Source organism: Barbus barbus, assembly GCF_936440315.1.
Source record: "Barbus barbus genome assembly, chromosome: 49".
In the NCBI taxonomy this organism is placed as follows: domain Eukaryota; kingdom Metazoa; phylum Chordata; class Actinopteri; order Cypriniformes; family Cyprinidae; genus Barbus; species Barbus barbus.
In genome coordinates, this window is record NC_136727.1 from 13,721,422 (window position 1) to 13,741,579 (window position 20,158).

The 20,158-nt window shown below is 38.6% G+C and overlaps 1 protein-coding gene across 1 annotated transcript; it reads right to left on the reverse strand.

The window, feature by feature from the left end:
• Window positions 1-2,703: 2,703 nt before the first annotated feature.
• cfhl4 (complement factor H like 4) lies at window positions 2,704-19,096 on the reverse strand. The gene is made up of 13 exons (XM_079413049.1): window positions 18,919-19,096; window positions 18,655-18,834; window positions 18,367-18,472; window positions 18,221-18,297; window positions 17,672-17,866; window positions 9,982-10,173; window positions 8,094-8,291; window positions 5,846-6,019; window positions 5,356-5,529; window positions 4,018-4,191; window positions 3,487-3,660; window positions 3,086-3,286; window positions 2,704-2,985 (listed from the first exon to the last, which is right to left on the reverse strand). Exons 1-13 carry the CDS (start codon window positions 18,983-18,985, stop codon window positions 2,786-2,788), a joined length of 2,112 nt encoding a protein of 703 aa, XP_079269175.1. The 5' UTR covers window positions 18,986-19,096; the 3' UTR covers window positions 2,704-2,785.
• Window positions 19,097-20,158: the final 1,062 nt, after the last annotated feature.

Genomic DNA, 20,158 nt, shown 5'->3' on the forward strand with positions numbered 1-20,158 from the left:
TGCTTTATAATACTCACATTTGTAAACACCCTCGTCGCTGTTCTCCATCACGTTCGATGTTGACACATTGATCTCCCGTGGGATTGAAAAGTATCTGATGAGCACTCAAGAATCTGGGCTGAAGCAGTAGGATATCCGGGAACTTCTCGACTACTCTTCTATGAATACTGAGGTTTCGGACATACTTATTCGCTCGCCTACTGCTTTTCGCCTATTATATAGTAGAGAAGTAAGCTGTTTCGGACGCAGCCTAGGTCACAGCGAAGGCACATGGGAGAAAAACACAGAACACAGGGCTGACACTGCCGAAACGGTTTGGTACAAATACATGTACCGTTATACTGCTAATATATATATATATATATATAGTAGAGTATCAGAGACTGAATCAGACAAATTTAATCAGAACATTGAAACCTGAGGAGCTGGAATTCAGAGAGGCCCCAAGAAAACAGGACAACCTTGTAAATCCGATTCCTAGCTCCAACTAGTCTGAAGCAAGCAAACTAACCAGCAAGCCTCTGTCACAGAACAGCTTACAACCTTGAGACAAAAGAACACTTATTGATAATTCCAATTCAGGAAGGAGACCGTCAAATTTGGGGCAAGTAATCAAGACTGATGGTCAAAGAGATTGCCGTCACATGTAAACCTGTATTAGAAAATACATACAAGACAAAGACTGTCTGCGTCCATATGCACCTAAAATCATCTTAAAAGACTTTCATTTTCAAGTTTTATTGAAACTAATCATTTCTATGCATAACTGCATATTATGTATGTAACCCACACATTTGACTATCCTTGTTTTAATCACTCATTGTCAATGTCTTGCTTTTAATAAGTATTGAATAGCTTAAGCCTTAAAGGGTAATATTCATGTTTGGTATGTATGAGTTTGAAAACTCTTGCTTTAAATGTTTTTTTTCCAATTAATTCTTTGTAAAATGTATCATATTCTGGTTATAGAAATCACAATCAAAAGTATGCTTTGCAAGAGCTTGTAAAGTTCGGACTTGTGACTGACCATTTAACATGTTGATTTATTGATGGGGTGGAGAAACAAAGCAATACCCTGAGCAAGGACAGTATCTAATTGGTCAAGACGTCCAGATGGGACGGTCTGAAAGCCGAGTTTAAAAACTCAGGACACCATCAAACTCTCTCTTGGTCCTCTCTCTTCTCTCTTCTCTCTCCTCTTCTTCTCTTTTGCCACCGCGTTTTGACACTGCTCTTTGAGCGTGCTCTGGCCCCGTGCCAGCTGCTATCACAATGAGAAGAAACCCAACCTAGTCTCTTTACATCGCTTTCTGAGTACTTAACTGAGTACACGAAACTCACAACGGAAAAGAAAATCAATTAAAGTTCAGTAAAAGAGCTTTAATTGATTTTCTTTTCCGTTGTGAGTTTCGTGTACTCAGTTAAGTTTTGCCACCACTTTCCTGCAATGACAACGACACAAAGGAAACCCCTTAACATAGGCAAGTAACACCTCCAGGTGCTAACTGAGCTGGTGCATTTAATACAAATTTTAGCCTCATTGAGAAACTCAAAGCGAGGGTTAATTAAGGGATTGATGGTTGTTAAGGTCTATGCAATTGCACATATTGCTGTAAACTTGGGATTTCACATTTTCATTCTCTTAAACTCATCCTTTCCTCTCTCTTTCTTCAACGTGTGAATGTGTGTGTTCATGTGTTAGATTAGTTTATGTCTTAGGTTTATATAAATAAAATCTTATTTATATTGAAAAGAGAAGTATCTTGTGTTTTGTGCTCACAAGTTAATGTCTTAATCTGCCGATCTTGTTACTTTGCTATTTAATAGTGTTTTCACTGTATTTTGGATTTTAATATCCAGTGCGGAGTTATGCGGCTCGTTCAGTGAATCGCCGTAACAGTGATTCTGTTCAAATCCCTATAAAATCATAAATTATTCCCTTTGAGCTAAATTAAACTATTTCTTTAAATTACATATTAATATTATGTTTTTATTACGCTACAATATATATTTATAAAAATTTCTATCAAACGATACCAACCTTTTCACTCTCCAACAGTTTTCGAGTTATGAGTAATTATTTTTGTTAAATTGTTCAGGTCTTAAAAAGTCTTAAATTTGAGCTTAAAAATCCTGCAGATACCCTGAACTGAGCTAATGAATGATCTTCTGCTTCCAACTACATTTAGGCCTTTATTGTGATAGGGCAGTTAAGTATTGACAGGAAGTGAAGTGAGAGACAGAAAAGGGGATGGGATTGGGAAAGGTCCCAATGGGCTGGGACTCGAACTTGGGATGCCCGTAACTGCCCATGAGGCTATATTGGCGCCGACGTGTCATTTCGATCTTAAAAGTCTTTGTTTTCCACCAGGACACCCATTTTTGGCACATTTTTTTCCCCATGACATCTTCATAATTGGAAAATTAATCTTTAAAGTGAATTTTACTGCACAGCTATTGAGCACAACCGTCTTTATCACTTTTTTCCCCCTTGATGAGTTTGCATCCCTGGTTATACATTTTTAATTTGGCTGTTCAATGAGTAAAATACATGCACTGACTTGCAGTATATAGAAAAAAAATGAAGGGTTAATATAATTTTCATACTTGCACATCTAAAAATTTTATATTTAGTACTTCTTTAGTTTTTTGTTTGTTTGCTTTTTTCTTTTTCTTGCAAGAAATCCAAAACAGACAAATTGATTTGGGATAAAATGGTTTATTTTGATCTGCTCATTTGTTTTTTGCTTAATTGTACAGCTGATGCTCCATCTATGTTTTATTCTCACTGTTGCACACATTCGGGCAAAGTCATCTCTCCATCATTACACTTTGTTCTGAAGTCAGTAATACCTACTGAAACTTTGCCCCTCAGACACACAAATGTGATGTGATCATTATGTTTTGCGAACATCTTACGTTGATTAACATAGGCCAAACCTATACCTCTTTCAGCCATTAACTCCCTCGTCAATGTACAGGGCTCTGAAATAAACCCAGCATGTCACTGTCAGAGTCACAATATACATTCATTAACTAATCATCACAACCTACATTATATTTATTTAAGTGTGTTCATACTTACTTAAACACTTGATATTTCCTCTCCACTGGCCTTGCTGACAGGTCAAGTATTTGGTGAAAGGGTGTTGCTGATCCAGTGTGTATTTATTAAAGCATCTGTATTCAACTTTCTCCCTTGTATTGTATTCCTTTTTTGTCATTTCTACTGTATCTGAATTGTTCACTTGTGGTGGTGGCCCACATTTCGCTGAGACTGTCATCACTAAGAAAATGTGGCATTAGTAAATCTCTAATATGAGAACGAGGTAAAAAATGTTTAAGAAAAAGTTTTTATGTTTTGAAGACATGTTCTAAAAATAGTATATTTTATATATTAGGCTCTCATAACTGTACAATTTTATTAATTATTTAGCTCCCGATTTCATTAATTTGCATATTGTGAGATTTAATAGCAGAACTTACTAGCACACAGTGGTTTTGGTGTCCATCCTTCTCGTGTACATGTGGCCTCTTCTGCCATTTTCTCATACCCAGACTCACAAGTGTAATATTGTTTTGATCCCAGTTTCATATCTTCTCTGAAGTAATTGTATGTTCTAGACACATGCTGGTCACGTGGAACTTTACAACCACTCTCTGAAACAAGATTCACGTGTTTTTAATAACATCCAGTGAATTCATCATCAAATGGCAGTGCCCCACATTTTGCTGAGACTGTCATCACTAAGAAAACGTGGCATAGGTAAATCTCTAATATGAGAATAAGGTCATTTTAATGAAATGTTTAAGAAAAAGATTTAATGTATTGAAGAGATATTCTAAAAAAATAGTATATATATATATATATATATATATATATATATATATATATATATATATATATATATATATATTAGACTCACAACTGTACAACATTTTTATTTATTTATTTACTTATTTATTGCTCCCAATTTTATTCATTTAGATATTTTAAGATTTAATAGCAGAACTTACTAGCACACAGTGGTTTTGGTGTCCATCCGTCTTCTGTACATGTGGCCTCTTCTGCCATTTTCTCATACCCAGACTCACAATAGTAATATAGTTTTGTTCCCAGTTTCGTATCTTCTCTGAAGTAATGACCTGGGCTAGACACATGCTGGTCACGTGGAACTTCACAACTACTCTCTGAAACAAGATTCACATGCTTTTAATAACATGCAGTGAGGTCATCACTAAATGGCAGTGGCCCACATTTCCTTGAGACTGTCATCACTAAGAAAATGTGGCATTAGTAAATCTCTAATATGAGAATGAGGTCATTTTAATGAAATGTTTAAGAAAAAGATTTAATGTGTTGAAGATATATTCTAAAACATAGTATATTATATATATTAGACTCACAACTGTACAACTTTATTATTTATTTACTTATTTATTTATTGCTCCCAATTTAATTCATTGCATATTTTGAGATTTAAAGGGATACTCCACCCCAAAATGAAAATTTTGTCATTAATCACTTGCCCCCATGTCATTCCAAACCCATAAAAGCTTTGTTCGTCCTCGGAACACAATTTAAGATATTTTGGATGAAAACCAGGAGGCTTGTGATTGTCCCATTGACTGCCAAGTAAATTACACTGTCAAGGCACAGAAAAGTATAAAAAAACGTAATCAAAATAGTACATCTGCCATCAGTGTTCAATCTGAACTTTATGAAACGATGAGAATACTTCTTTTATGCAAAGAAAATAGAAATAATGACATTTATTCAGCAATTCGTCTCCTCGTCTTCTCTCTGTGTCAGCGTAGCGCCATTTTGGAGAGTAGCCGATGGACGCAAAGTGCGTACGCTATTTTCTGTCATCAGTAACGCATGGATACGCAGTTTCTGTTCAAATCAAAGCATAAATAAATGTACAATACATATCGATTTGCGTTACTGATGACAGAGAATAGCGTACGCACTTTGCGTCCATCGGCTACTCTCCAAAATGGCGCTACGCTGACACAGAGAGACAGAGAGGAGACGAATTGTTGAATACATGTTATTTTTATTTTCTTTGTGTACAAAAAGTATTCTCGTCGCTTCATAAAATTCAGATTGAACCACTGATGGCAGATGGAGTATTTTGATGATGTTTTTTTATACTTTTTTGTGCCTTGACAGTGTAATTTACTTGGCAGTCAATGGTACAGTCACAAGCCTCCTGGTTTTCATCCAAAATATCTTAAATTGTGATCCGAGGACGAACGAAGCTTTTATGCTTTTGGAACGACATGGGGGTAAGTGATTAATGACAAAATTTTCATTTTGGGGTGGAGTATCCTATTAATAGCAGAACATACTAGCACACAGTGGTTTTGGTGTCCATCCTTCTCGTGTACATGTGGCCTCGTCTGCCATTTTCTCATACCCAGACTCGCAATAGTAATATTGTTTTGTTCCCAGTTTCATATCTCCTCTGAAGTAAGAATCTGGGCTATACACATGCTGGTCACGTGGAACTTCACAACTACTCTCTGAAACAAGATTCACATGCTTTTAATAACATGCAGTGAGGTCATCACGAAATGGCAGTGGCCCACATTTCCTTGAGACTGTCATCACTAAGAAAACGTGGCATTAGTAAATGTCTAATATGAGAATAAGGTAATTTTAATAAAATGTTTAAGAAAAAGTTTTAATGTGTTGAAGAGATATTTTGAAAAATAGTATATATTAGACTCACAACTGTACAAATTTATTATTTATTTATTTAATTATTTATTTACTTATTCATTTATTGCTCCCAATTTCATTCATTTGCATAATGTAAGATTTAATAGCAGAACTTACTAGCACACAGTGGTTTTGGTGTCCATCCGTCTTCTGTACACGTGGCCTCTTCTGCCATTTTCTCATACCCAGACTCGCAATAGTAATATTGTTTTGTTCCCAGTTTCATATCTCCTCTGAAGTGGTTGTATGTTCTAGACACATGCTGGTCACGTGGAACTTCACAACTACTCTCTGAAACAAGATTCAAATGTTTTTAATAACATGCAGTGAGGTCATCACCATCCATCTCTGAAAATAGTTTTTCCCTCTGGGTTGAACTTTTTTTACTCCAAATGGTTGACTAAAGCTCACAAATGAGAATCATATAAGTTCACAAAATTAACTCAATGCCCAACTGTATGTCAGATTTTAATTTCTTGCTGTATAGTGGAGACTGGAGCTAGTCAGCTGTTAATCAACTTACTAAGAGATGCAGAAAGACACCAAACAAAACATTTTTAAAGGGGTCATATGATGTGATTTCAAGTTTTCCTTTCTCTTTGGAGTGTTACAAGCTGATTGTGCATAGATAAGATCCCTGAAGTTGCAAAGACTTAAGTCTCAAAACCAAAGAGATATTCTTATCAAAGTTAAGACTCTGCCACGCCCTCCTAAAACGGCTCATTCAAACACGCCCCCACATCTCTACATCAAGATGTGGAAATATTTGCGTAATGCCGCCCAAATGTTCACACAAAGAAAGAAGGCATGGTTTCAGTAACTGCAGTAATGTTGATGCAGCCATGACAGGGAGATGCTGTGTGTTTCTAGGCAAAAGCACTTTATTTGGCCTTCCGAAAGTAGATGCATTTAGGAATCATTAAGATTACTTACAACACAACAGCATTTTATGGACAACCGTTTCGTGAACCTTGGAGAGGAGGTAATTCTGACTTAGCTATGACAATCTGGCGCTTCTGAATCAGCGACTACAAGTATGTTTTGATATTAGTTTAAGTATTTGCTATTGCCTGTTCAAATGCAGAGTTTTGCACGTTGTGTGTGAGTGTGTGCTCGCGTGTGTGAGAGAGGGAGACACGGTCATACAACCGCGGCTTGTGTACTGCAAATATATATACGAGCATCATCACTGTCTGTCACGCGACTCTGTACCCCTCTCCGGCTTGAACTGATGGTCAAACTAAGGACATAATTAACTGTCTTTACATTTATTTTGAAAGCTAAAGCTCGCGATTATGGAAAGGGGCGTTACATTTCCGACGTGTGCTTGTGGTGTTCGGCCAATCACAATGCACTGTGTAAGCTAGCCAATCAGAGCAGACTGTGCTTGTTGGAAGGAGGGAAAGCGAAGCGTTTGAGAGAGGCGGGGCATAGAGGACCTACAATAATGTACAGTATTTGAAAAATAATGTGTTTTTTGAACATTAAAGGATGTCAACATATTCTGTTACACCAAATACACAAAATAATGATCTTTAAAAAAATATCATATGACCCCTTTAAAGAATCCATTGCCAGTTTGGGACAGGGTTTATACATGAATGTTTGATGTGTGAATTATTTTTTAAAAATGAATAATGCATAGATGTTAAAGGCGCACTAAGCAATTTTTGAAAAACTTTTGACCACAGCCTCGGACCAGGTCCCAAAACACACTTGTAGCCAATCAGCAGTAAGGGGGCGTGCCTTGTATTGATAGTGAGGAGAGAGCGCTCAATTTGAGTGCACAGGACAGATATTAGCAGATCGACTATAGATAGAGAGAGATGGCAGATAAAAAAAAGGAAAATATCAGAGAAACAAAATGATCAGGCAAGAGGTAAGACCCACGTAAATATTGGAGCAGCTTTCCAGCAGTGGAGAGAACACAAGGAGCAGGAAGGCCTGGAATCTTACGCTGAGGTTGTTTCTTCTTTATAGGTGAGTAACATTGATTTTGATTCATTTCACACAACTTATCTGTGTTGGCTTTTGTCTGAATATGTTTGTGTGTCATCTTCGCTTGTTTCCATGATCGTCATTATGCCAGGGTTTTGTACGTACATGTGGGGGCGGAGATTTCAAAATAGGGCGAGGTCCTTTTGGGGTATGGGCGTGTTTATTTTGGTACTTTCAAATATCAACATCATTTGGCAAAAATTGCTTAGTGCACCTTTAACATTGTCATTATCTTTTTTTAATTTTACTTCTTTCACTTTTTTGTATCAAGAATATAATTCCTATTTTTTATACATTATACATAAACATCTCAACATTTTGTAAAAATGTTTAAAGCAAATAATATGATTACAGTATTGTTTCATACCTTCACATTTCGGATATGGGTGATCCCATTCTCCATTTGACAGGCATTCAATTATTCGTTGTCCTTGCATCTTCAGATTCACATCAGTGCAGCGAAAAACTAAAACATGTCCAGGTTTATAAGGTGAAACAATACCTGGATGTCCAGTTAAAATGTCAACATTGATGAGTTGTTCCCCCTCACAGGTAATTTCTGTAGCTGAAGAAATAAAATTAAATCATTATTAAAACAAAATGGTTACAGTTTTACTGGAATAAAGCAGAGCAGAGCAGTTTAATGACAGCTAACTTTACTTCAGATTTAGACCCACATTTGAGTTTTATGGTCAATGAACTTTTATAGAAAATGAACAAAAATAATATATAAATTCAGACAGGCATTATAAATAAATGTTAGGGTGTAGAGGAAGATACGAGTGAGATAAAGGACTCAAGTGGTGATGTGCTTTGTTCACTTACTGGATTAGGTACAGAAGATTTAAAACACGCTGTCCAATTAAAAAAAAAAAAAGAAGCTTGATTTGGAAATTAAGAGTCAAGAGCACACTACACAACCTTTGTGATTTAGGCAGTGTCAGTTGGAGACACAGGCTGGTCGCAGGCTGCCCAGTAAGACACAACCTCCTATTCAGATTGGTCAGGATTTACATCAGGCCTCTAATTCTTCATTGCCTATGCCTTCTGCAACTTCAGATTATGATGTTAGTAGACAAATCAACCTCATGCCACCGTTTACAGAGGCTGAGGTAGATTCATATTTTGGTGCTTTTGAGTGCAATGCTGTGGTTTTGTGCTGGCCAAAAGAGGTCTGGCCTCTTTTCTTACAGTGACGTTTAACTGGAAAGGCTCAGGAAGTGTGCTCTGCTTTATATCTCTATATATAGTCTGTTGTGTTAATGGCCTATGAGCTTGTCCACAAAGCTTATCATCAAAAATGTTGTTTGCGTAAGAAAACTGGCAATCAAACTGTTGTCGAGTATGCACATGAAAAGTGTGTTTTCTTTGATAAGTGGTGCCAGTCCAGAAAAACGACTAGTTGTGAGCAACTTCATGAACTTGTTTTAGTTGAGGATTTTAAGAATTCATTGCCAGATTAAATAGGCCTAGTAGTGCACTTGAATGAGCAAAAGGTTTTGCTGAGGCTGCTGGGTGTGCTGATGAATTTGTTAACTTGTGCACACTTTTTTCTTTTTGTATGAAGGTTTTTCGTTTTAAGACATTTCATGACAACAGTGTTTAGATAAGAGCTTTCTATTTTTAATTGAACCAACTAAAATGTGTTTTCTGTTATTTTAACAAATAATTTTTTTTTTCTGTTTTGAATAGCAACAGACCTGTGTTACCTTTTGATTAATAGTACTGAGGACATAACAGCACCCTTTAAGAACAAGCCTGATGGATTAAAAAAAAGGACGTTACATCTAGAGAACGAAGATATTCTAGTCATTTCAGTGTTCTGCATGTGGACGTATTTATCCTTTCATCAGAAGTTGTCATTTGTCTTAATATACAAGGTCAAGTATTAAACCTAAAGGTTCACGAAATTAACTTTGCACAACAGCCACAATGATTAATGCCATACTGTACCAGCATACAATATTTTTATTTTTTGATGTATATTTTTTTTGCTGACTGGGGCTAGTCAGTTTTTAATCAACTCACTAAGAGATGAAGAAAGACATTGAACAAAATCTTCTAGTCATTGCCAGTTTGGGACAGGGTTCATGTGTGAATAATTGATGTAAGAATGATGTTTTAATGAATAACACACAGATGTTAATGTTGCCTTTCACTTTTTTGTATGAGTAATATAATTAATATATTTTTATACATTATACATTTTGCAAAATGTTTAAAGCAAATAATATGATTACAGTATTGTTTCATACCTTCACATTTCGGATATGGGTGATCCCATTCTCCATTTGACAGGCATTCAATTATTCGTTGTCCTTGCATCTTCCGGTTCACATCAGTGCAGCGAAAAACTAAAACATGTCCAGGTTTATAAGGTGAAACAATACCTGGATGTCCAGTTAAAATGTCAACATTGATGAGTTGTTCCCCCTCACAGGTAACTTCTGCAAATGAAGAAATAAAATTCAATCATTATTAAAACAAAATGGTTACAGTTTTACTGGAATAAAGCAGAGCAGAGCAGTTTAATGACAGCTAACTTTACTTCAGATTTAGACCCACATTTGAGTTTTATGGTCAATAAACTTTTATAGAAAATGAACAAAAATAATATATAAATTCAGACAGGCATTATAAATAAATGTTAGGGTGTAGAGGACGATACGAGTGAGATAAAGGACTCAAGTGGTGATGTGCTTTGTTCACTTACTGGATTAGGTACAGAAGATTTCAAATTGCTGTCCAATTTAAAAAAAAAAGGAAAAAAAAGCTTGATTTGGAAATTAAGAGTCAAGAGCACACTACACAACCTTTGTGATTTAGGCAGTGTCAGTTGGAGACACAGGCTGGTCGCAGGCTGCCCAGTAAAACACAACCTCCTATTGAGATTGGTCAGGATTTACATCAGGCCTCTAATTCTTCATTGCCTATGCCTTCTGCAACTTCAGATTATGATGTTAGTAGACAAATCAACATCATGCCACCGTTTACAGAGGCTGAGGTAGATTCATATTTTGGTGCTTTTGAGTGCAATGCTGTGGTTTTGTGCTGGCCAAAAGAGGTCTGGCCTCTTTTCTTACAGTGACGTTTAACTGGAAAGGCTCAGGAAGTGTGCTCTGCTTTATATTTTGATGATAGTCTGTTGTGTTAAGGGCCTAAGAGTTTGTCCCCAAAGCTTATCATCAAAAATGTTGTTTGCGTAAGAAAACTGGCAATCAAACTGTTGTCGAGTATGCACATGAAAAGTGTGTTTTCTTTGATAAGTGGTGCCAGTCCAGAAAAACGACTAGTTGTGAGCAACTTCATGAACTTGTTTTAGTTGAGGATTTTAAGAATTCATTGCCAGATTAAATAGGCCTAGTAGTGCACTTGAATGAGCAAAAGGTTTTGCTGAGGCTGCTGGGTGTGCTGATGAATTTGTTAACTTGTGCACACTTTTTTCTTTTTGTATGAAGGTTTTTCGTTTTAAGACAGTTCATGACAACAGTGTTTAGAAAAGAGCTCTCTGTTTTTAATTGAACTAAAATGTGTTTTCTGTTATTTTAACAAATCAATTTATGTTTTTCTGTTTTGAATAGCAACAGACCTGTGTATAATACAATTGAATCATTATTAAAAGATAGGTGTTAAAGTTTTAAAACTCTAAAACTCTGTTAGAGAATAAAAACAAGATGGTGCCGCGCATGGCAGCCATTGTGCTTGGCTCTCCAGTTGTTTTAGTGTTTTTGTTAGTTTTTCCTGTTTTTTGTTTGTCTAACACGATCAGTTTCACCAACGAAGAACTGCTGAACATTCGGCAGAACACACCACAAAATCTCCAACCGGTTTTCGATTATTCGGATGTTTTGCTGAACATAGTAGTTGTCGGTGGTGCTGCAGCACTGTTTAGACGCTTCAGGATGCGCAGACGGGGCGCTCAGACAGCGTGGATATCGAACGGCGTTGCCTAGCATCCATCTGGCGAATCACCGCTCTCTACCCAACAAACCGGACAAACTCCTTCTTTCCCGGTTTAACGAGGACTTTTCAAACTCTGCTGCTCTGTGTTTAACGGAAACCTGGCTGAACGACACCATTCCAGACAGCGCCTTACATCTGCCTAATTTCACGCTGATCAGAGCAGATTGCGACGCAGATTCAACGGGGAAATCGCACGCCGGCGGGACATGCTTCTACATCAATGACAGGTGGTGTACAGATGTAACTGTGTTAAAGAAGATATGCTGTTCATCTAGAAACGCTTTTCATCAACTGTAAACATTTCTATTCGCCGCGGGAGTTCTGCTCGTTCATTCTCGTGAGTGTCTACATTCCACCGCAAGCGCACGTGAGCACAGCTTTACAGAAACTCACTGATCAGATCACAGACACAGAACAACAAGACCCAGACTCTGTTTTAATAATTCTCGGGGACTTTAATAAAGCAAATCTCTCCCGCGAATTGCCAAAATACAGACAGCATGTTACATGTCCCACCAGAGACAGTAATATATTGGATCACTGTTACACAACAATAAAGGACGCATATCACTCGGTTCCACGGGCAGCCTTAGGACTCTCTGATCACTGTTTGGTCCATCTTTTTCCAACCTACAGGCAGAAACTTAAATCTGTTAAACCTGTATTAAGGACTGTAAAGAGATGAACTAATGAGACAGAGTGGGTTTTACAAGCCTGTCTCGACCTTACTGACTGGAGTGTTTTTGAAGCTGCTGCAAATGATCTGGACGAGCTCACAGAGACTGTAACATCTTATATAAGTTTCTGTGAGGATATGTGCATTCCTACCAGGACTCATCTAACTTATAACAACGACAAACCGTGGTTCACTGCAAAACTCAGACAGCTCCGTCAGGTCAAAGAAGATGCTTACAGGAATGGGGACAGAGTATTGTATAAACAGGCCAAATACACATTGGAAAAGGAGATCAGAGTGTCAAAGAGGAATTATTCTGATAAGTTAAAGATCCAGTTCTCTTCCAGTGACACGGCTTCAGTGTGGAAAAGTCTAAAAGGCATCACCAATTACAAGACACCATCCCCCAGCACTGTGAAGAATCAACAACTGGCAGAAAATCTTAATGAGTTCTATTGTAGGTTTGAAAAAACACCATTCACACATCCTGCAACCCCCCTCTCCCCCATACCTGAACTGCAGATAAGAGAAGATGACGGGCGCCAGGTCTTCAAAAAGAACAAGAGAAGGAAGGCACCAGGCCCAGACGGTGTGACACCAGCCTGTCTGAAATCCTGTGCTTATCAGCTGGCCCCCATCTTCACACAGATCTTCAACAGATCACTGGAGCTGTGTGAAATCCCCTCATGCTTCAAACGCTCCACCATAATCCCCGTCCCAAAGAAACCCAAGATAACAGGACTTAACGACTACAGACCTGTGGCTCTAACATCTGTGGTCATGAAGTCATTTGAAAAACTGGTTTTGGCTTATCTGAAGGACATCACTGGACCCCCTGCAGTTTGCCAGCAGAGCAAACAGGTCTGTGGATGATGCAGTCAACGTGGGACTGCATTACACACTGCAACACCTAGACAGACCAGGTACTTATGTGAGGATCCTGTTTGTGGACTAAGGGTGCTTAGTCAAACTAAGGGTGCTTTCACATCTGTAGTTCGGTTCATTTGGTCCAGACCAAAGGCAAAAAATTGTAGCTATTTTTAGCCGTTTTGGTTCCTTTTCACACCACACTGTTTGCTCTGGTCCGAACCAGCTGAAACGAACCAAAATGCAGTCACGTGACAACATCTGCTTCACTTGTTGGCTAGATGTGTTTTTGAACGCATTCCCTAAACTGCTTTTCGATTGGTCAGAAAGAGCGTGCGTGAAAATTCCAACGGTGCTCCTGGAAGTAAACAAAGACCGGAGTAAAATACAGCAGACAGCACACTGCTATTTTGAGGCTCCGCACCTCCTCACAACCCCAAGTTTGTCCGCGACCTGCCATGCTAAACTGCAAACTGTCAACAAACACTTCCTCGTCCTATAATGCACAGCGCAGCTGACTACAGCAGCTGGTTTAGTCCAAAAATGCTCAGTTCTTTTTGCGGTTGGGTCTGTTTAAGGTTGGATCACGTTCTCACCCTGGAGCGGTTCGTTTGAAAGCGTACCGAGACCACCTCTTCAAGAAGGTCTCGGTATGCTTGTTTGGTCCCCTTTTGGTGCGCACCTGAGTGCGATTGCTCCTTTCTCACCTGCCCAAACGAACCGCACCAAGAGGGAAAACGAACTCTAGTGCGATTCAACCGAACTAAATGAGGCAGGTGATAAAGCACCCTAACTTAGCTTTCCGTGCCCACCTCCGTCTGTCAGTGGATCAACAGCTTCCTGACAGACAGGCAGCAGCTAGTGAGGCTGGGAAAATACACATCCAGCACCTGCAGCAAAAGTGAGCAAAAGGGCTGGTAAAATCACTCTGGACCCCTTACATTCAGCACACTCCCTCTTTGATCTGTTACCTTCTGGTCGACGCTACAGAGCTCTGTGCACCAGAACGATCAGACATAGGAACAGTTTCTTCCCTCAGGCAATCCATCTCATGAACACTTGAACTCTTAACAATAAACATGAAACACACAACACTATCATACTTTTTATTTTATTTTACACACATTTCAAATTTGCACCTAACATACCTGTACATACCGAATTGTCTATTTTGTATATTGTGTTTGTGCCATTTGGCACATTGTTCATTTTTGTATATTTGTACATTATTTATTTTATTTTTTATTTTTATTCTTTATTATCTGTGTCCTGTCCTGTCGCACTGTGGAGCTACTGTCACTAAAACAAATTCCTTGTATGTGCAAACATACCTGGCAATAAAGCTCATTCTGATTCTGATTCTGATTTACTGGAATAACGCAGAGAAGAGCAATTTAATGACAGCTAACTTTATTCATGTTCTACTTGTTGTTGCCGGTGTTGTGCTGAATTCTGACCCCCGCCAGATTATTACCCCCCTAGTATTGGTAGGTTCAGGGTTAGGTGTGGGGTTAGGATTAGGCAATCAGGTAGCAATTTCAACGAGGGGGGTAATAATTTGGCAGGGAGTCGAAAATGGGCACAACACGTGAACATGAGCCCTTGAAGCTCCACCGTCCTCTGAAAAGGGGGCCGGGAGCACCAGCTCATTTGCATTTAAAGGGACAAACACATAAATGGCACGTTTTGACTCATACCCTAAAAGTGTCAATTTTAACAAGCACAAAATTATTTGTGCGATATTTTGAGCTAAAACTTCATATGCACTTCTTGCGCTATAGGCTATACAGTATATATTCCACTCAAGAGATCATGCGGTAGATGCTATTTTCTACTAAGTGCAAGTAGCGATGGATTCTATTCACACTAAGTGAAAATAGCAGTATTTTTTAATGATGTGCTATTTACACTAATGTTGTTGTATGCATTTGTCAATTTTATTTAATTTCTGTATTTTCTTAAATGGGTGTGTATAGAGTATTTACAGAGTGTTAACTTTTAGTTTTAGTTACTTTTTCTTATTTGTAAGTCGCTTTGGATAAAAGCATCTGCTAAATGACTAAAAGTAAAGTAAAAGTAAGTAAATAGCTATAGATTCTATTTACACTGTTAAAATAGCAAGCTTTTCTGCTATTTATACTACTTATTGCAAATAGTGGCAATAATCTGCACCTCAGTATTGTAGTACATTATAAAACAGTATGCAATAATAACGTATTGAGTGTAAATTATAGTTTTAATTCAAATTATTAAATGGATGCCACCTTAAAATTAAGCCCTCCCTACACCTACCCTAACCCCACCTGATACTTTTCTTTTCAACTTTTTGATTATTTCCTTAATTTTTATTGAAAATAAATGCCTTACCGATGCGATATAAGATTTGAAAAGGGAGGAAAAAAGTTTGGCAAAAGGCAGATTCGAACTTGGGTCAATCGCGTCAAAAAGTATGCACCTTACTATCTACGCCACTGAAACTAATACTGAATGATACCCCTTTTCCACCAAGGCAGTTCTAGTGCTGGTTCGGAGCCAGAGCCTAGTTTCAAACCGGTTCTTTGTTTTTCGACACCCAAAGCACCAGCTCCGAACCAGTAAAAGAGGTTCGTAAGTAGCACCAAAACATTGCTGGGCTAGAAGGAAGAACTGCTTGCGTCAGGGTCCGGGGGCGGGGTTACTGTGACCAACAAGACGAACAGAAATTTGGACCTCCATATTTGAAATAGCAGCTAAACGCTAACACGTTTGATTCGCCGTGTTTGGATGCCGATGTAGGTTCTCAAAGCCATGAACATCAATAGCAATGCAACGTCCGCCATAGCTGATAGTTTGTTTAGGCTTGTCCGGGATAGATCGGCTCTTTATGCTTTTGGATCGCTCTCGCGGTGCTTTAGTGTGTTCTGTGCTGATCGATCGATCTGCGTGGCGCTGATGCACCTCGAACAAGCATGTTGTGCCGCGCTAGTGAACCGAAACATGAAACGTATTCAGTGACGTAAGCCCTGGCTCTGTATTGGCTCTCTAGCCTGTGGAAAAGCAACCGGTTCTTAAAGGGCTCGCCAGTCGAACCAACTAAGAACCGGCAATAGCACTGGCTCTGAACTAGCACCTGGAACTGCTTTGGTGGAAAAGGGGTATGAGTGTCTTTTTTTTAATCTTGACTATCCCAATCACACGTTGGTGGGCGGAGTTAGTGTAAATAGCCTTTGCCAACAAGGCGAGCTATTTGCACTTAGTCTAAATAGACACTGCGTATTTATAATTGTATTAATTTGTGATCTCAAATATTCTGTGCTTTGTGTCAACTTTGAATTGACCACTTTTATTTGTTGTGTATTATTTTAATGCTTTCGGAGCATAGGAGTGACCTGCCATTTATTTTGTTGACCTTATTTGTGATTTGTTTATTTGTAGGGAGGCAGGTCAGTTTTTCTGTAATTTTTGTTTTCTATTGATTAGATTATTTATATATTTTATTTTCTAAGTTTGTTTTGCTTGTTATTTTGTCCTTGGGTCACCTTGACGTTATAGTTCCTTAGTTTGATTCTTACTTTCATTATTTTTTTCTCTTGCTTTAATACATTTATTTGACTTGAAGTCAGTGTATTTGGTGATCTGTCATTTCATGCCACACCATCACCTCAGAATGGGCCCTAAGAAAGGGGAGATTGTCCTATAGTATTTACATTACTTTGTTATTTTGGTGGTGAGCAAGTTTGATTGGCAGTTTCTTTTTTGTGTCATGGAAAGGAATATGGTATAATGGAATTTAGAATTTAGTAGTTACATAATCTACCAGTAGGGGCAGCATTTGGCTCTGAAAACTCCTAACTGTCACCAAAGTTTTCTGATGATGTTGCATGAAATCTCTACTATTAGGAAGTTTGATTCATTTACTGTATGTGAACCAATTATTTTGATTACTGCTCAGCATTTTATGTAGCATTATACAAAATAGTATTATAAAATGTATAATATAATAAATTCCATAAAATATGAAATATTATAAAACAGGATGCATAATATTATCAAATATGAACAATATTATACAACAATATGTTTTTAGTAAAATATAAAATAAATATATAATAAAATAATATAAAATTTAGCATTGTTCAAAATATTTTGCTGCAATATGCAAAATAGTATGTGAAAATATTTACAAAAAGCGTCAGTCAATCAAGCATTTTTTTTTATAATGTAGATGCGTGACACCTTATTGATCATTCAGTGTTCCTGTATTCCTGCCCACTACCAAAGAAACCAGTCTCTCAAATACTTAGTGTTCAAGATGCTAGATTTTTTCTTAGCCTCTAACTCAGTTATTGGCAAGCGAAATTTAATGTTTTATTAGTTTCTGACTAAAGATAGACTTTTTGTTGTCTAGCGTGAAATTTAGTCTTTACTCGTAGTGAGTTTTTTACAATCTGTGACCTTACCAACACATTTAGGAAATGCGCTGCTCCATTCCCCATTTGACTGGCAGGTGATTTCTTTCGGTCCTCGTAAAATCAGTCCGTGACCAACACATGAAAATTTCAACCTGTGTCCATATTGTATCAAGTCCTCAGGGTGGTCAGGGAGTCCCTCCACTCTGATGTTTCCCTCTGCTGTTTTTCGTTCACATGATACCTCTAAAGAGAGAGAGAGAAAAAAACATTTCAGGAGCTCAGATGGCCATTATGGTTATATCAGGCCACCCAGGATATTTATAAGGTAAAGAAATATTTGATGTCACCTGCATTTTGTCAAAATATTTTTTTTATTAGAAATAAAGCTTCTTTATTGGAATGTTTGGTTCCACGAAGAACCTTTCCATTACATTCCAGGTTCTTTATGGTGGAAAATTTTCATAAGATTATTCAAATATTCTTCACGTCAAAAAAAGGTTCTTTGGGGAACCCAGAATGATTCTTCTATGGCATCGCTGTGAAAACACCCTTTTGTGAAACCTTTATTTTTAAGAGTTTAGGCAATTTTTTCAGTACCTTCACATGCAGGTAATTGATTGTCCCATCCACCATCCCGACATGTTCTGGTGTCAAATCGACTCATTATCTGGTAGCTTGAAAAATACATCTCATAAGATTACTTTTTCAGATAACTCTGTCTAAATATGAACTTGCATACTCACCCATCGTTGCAGATATACTTGATGGTTGTTCCAAAAACAAAGTTTCTACCACTGTCAATAGTGTAACGGCCATTTGGAATATCTTCAGGTGTCTCACAACGTTTGCCTTATGATGAATCAGAAGCAAAAGATACAATTCAAAATTCTGAGAATTCAGCCTTTGAAAGCCAAGGAAATTATTACATGATAAGATACTCAGGTTACTTTTACAGGTAACACATACAATTAGACATTAAAGTATTTAATGGCAGTCCACTGATTTATAAATTGTGTGTCATGTATACCCACGTGAACATTTTTCACCACGCAATTTAATCCATTCATTATTGCTGCACTTATAGATGATTTTTATCAGAGAGGTATAGCCATGTCCGCAATTGTAGTCAAGTGTATCACCATCAGAGTAGTGTTTTTTTTTTGAGCTTATAGCAACTTCTGCATTCTCTACCACTGGGATCTCAGAGCAACCTGTTTGACCATTAGAAAATTATATTATTGTCGTAATTTGTATGTAATAATTTACAAATTCTTTAAAAAAAATAAATACCTTACCATTTGACGTGGAAGCATAAACAAAGAAGCATATCCAAAGACATATAAAAGCAAGACTTGATTCCATTTTTTGTTTAGTTTGCTCACACTGTGATATGAAGAAACTTTCCAAACAAAGTCTTTAACTTAGTTAATATTTGACAGTTCTGGGCAGGATGTTAGTGTGCTGCTGTCAGCGAATCACAGTCACCCCAGTCATCAGCACCCACGCTTACAAGATCACAGTCACCTGCCTTCTGACTCCCCGCACATGCTGTAGCCAATCACCTGCACTATATCAACACGCTGCCCGCAATCCTTCCTCGTCTGGTCTACCGTTCACTACCCGAACCTAGCCTGACTCAACTACTAACCTTGTGTGTTTAACTTACCTCCAGAGTTCCCACCGCTCCTGTTCTCCACCGTTCCTCGGATCCTCACAACCACCTGAGCCCTTCCCTCGATCACGGCTAGAGATACTCACCACTTGGCTGCACTCACGTTATCCTCCTGGTTCTCCTCAGTGACTTTCATTAAAAACCTCTGTTTGACCATATTCCTCCGTGTCTCCTAGTCTGTGTGCTGACAGAAGACCGGACCAACACCGAAGTGTGTTATGGAGCCCCGGCCGCCCTCAGCCGTCGACACGTTGGAGGAATTGGTCAATACCCTCCGTGCCTCCCTTCTGCCGGTACCAACCCCCGTGCCTGCCTCTGTAAGTCCCATGGCCATTCCATCTACCTATGCGGGTGATGCAGCTGAGTGTGGCGGTTTTCTTCTCCAAGTCTCTCTTTACATAGAAATGCAGCCCCAGAAGTTCACCACCGAGAGATCGAAAGTGGCGTTTCTCACCTCCCTGCTGTCCGGTAAGGCGCTGCTATGGGCTAAGGCGATCTGGGATGCCCAGAGCGTGATCATTAACTCCTACGATGCATTCACCAACCACTTCAAGGAAGTGTTCGGAGTCGCCACGGGGCGTATCTCCGTCCCGGACCGACTGTAACGGCTGCGTCAAAGGGAAGCCTCCGTTGACGACTACACATTGGAATTCCGCACCCTTGCTGCCACTAGCGGCTGGAATGAGGCGGCCCAGCTGAGCACTTACCGCTTGGGACTGAATCCTTGCCTGCGCGCTCAAATAGCGATCTACGATGATAGTGTGGGCTTCGAGAGCTTCATGCAACGCGCCTTACACATCTCGCAATGCCTTACCGCCTGCCATGAGGATGAAACCGCACCCCAGCAAGCCTCACCCGCCTCA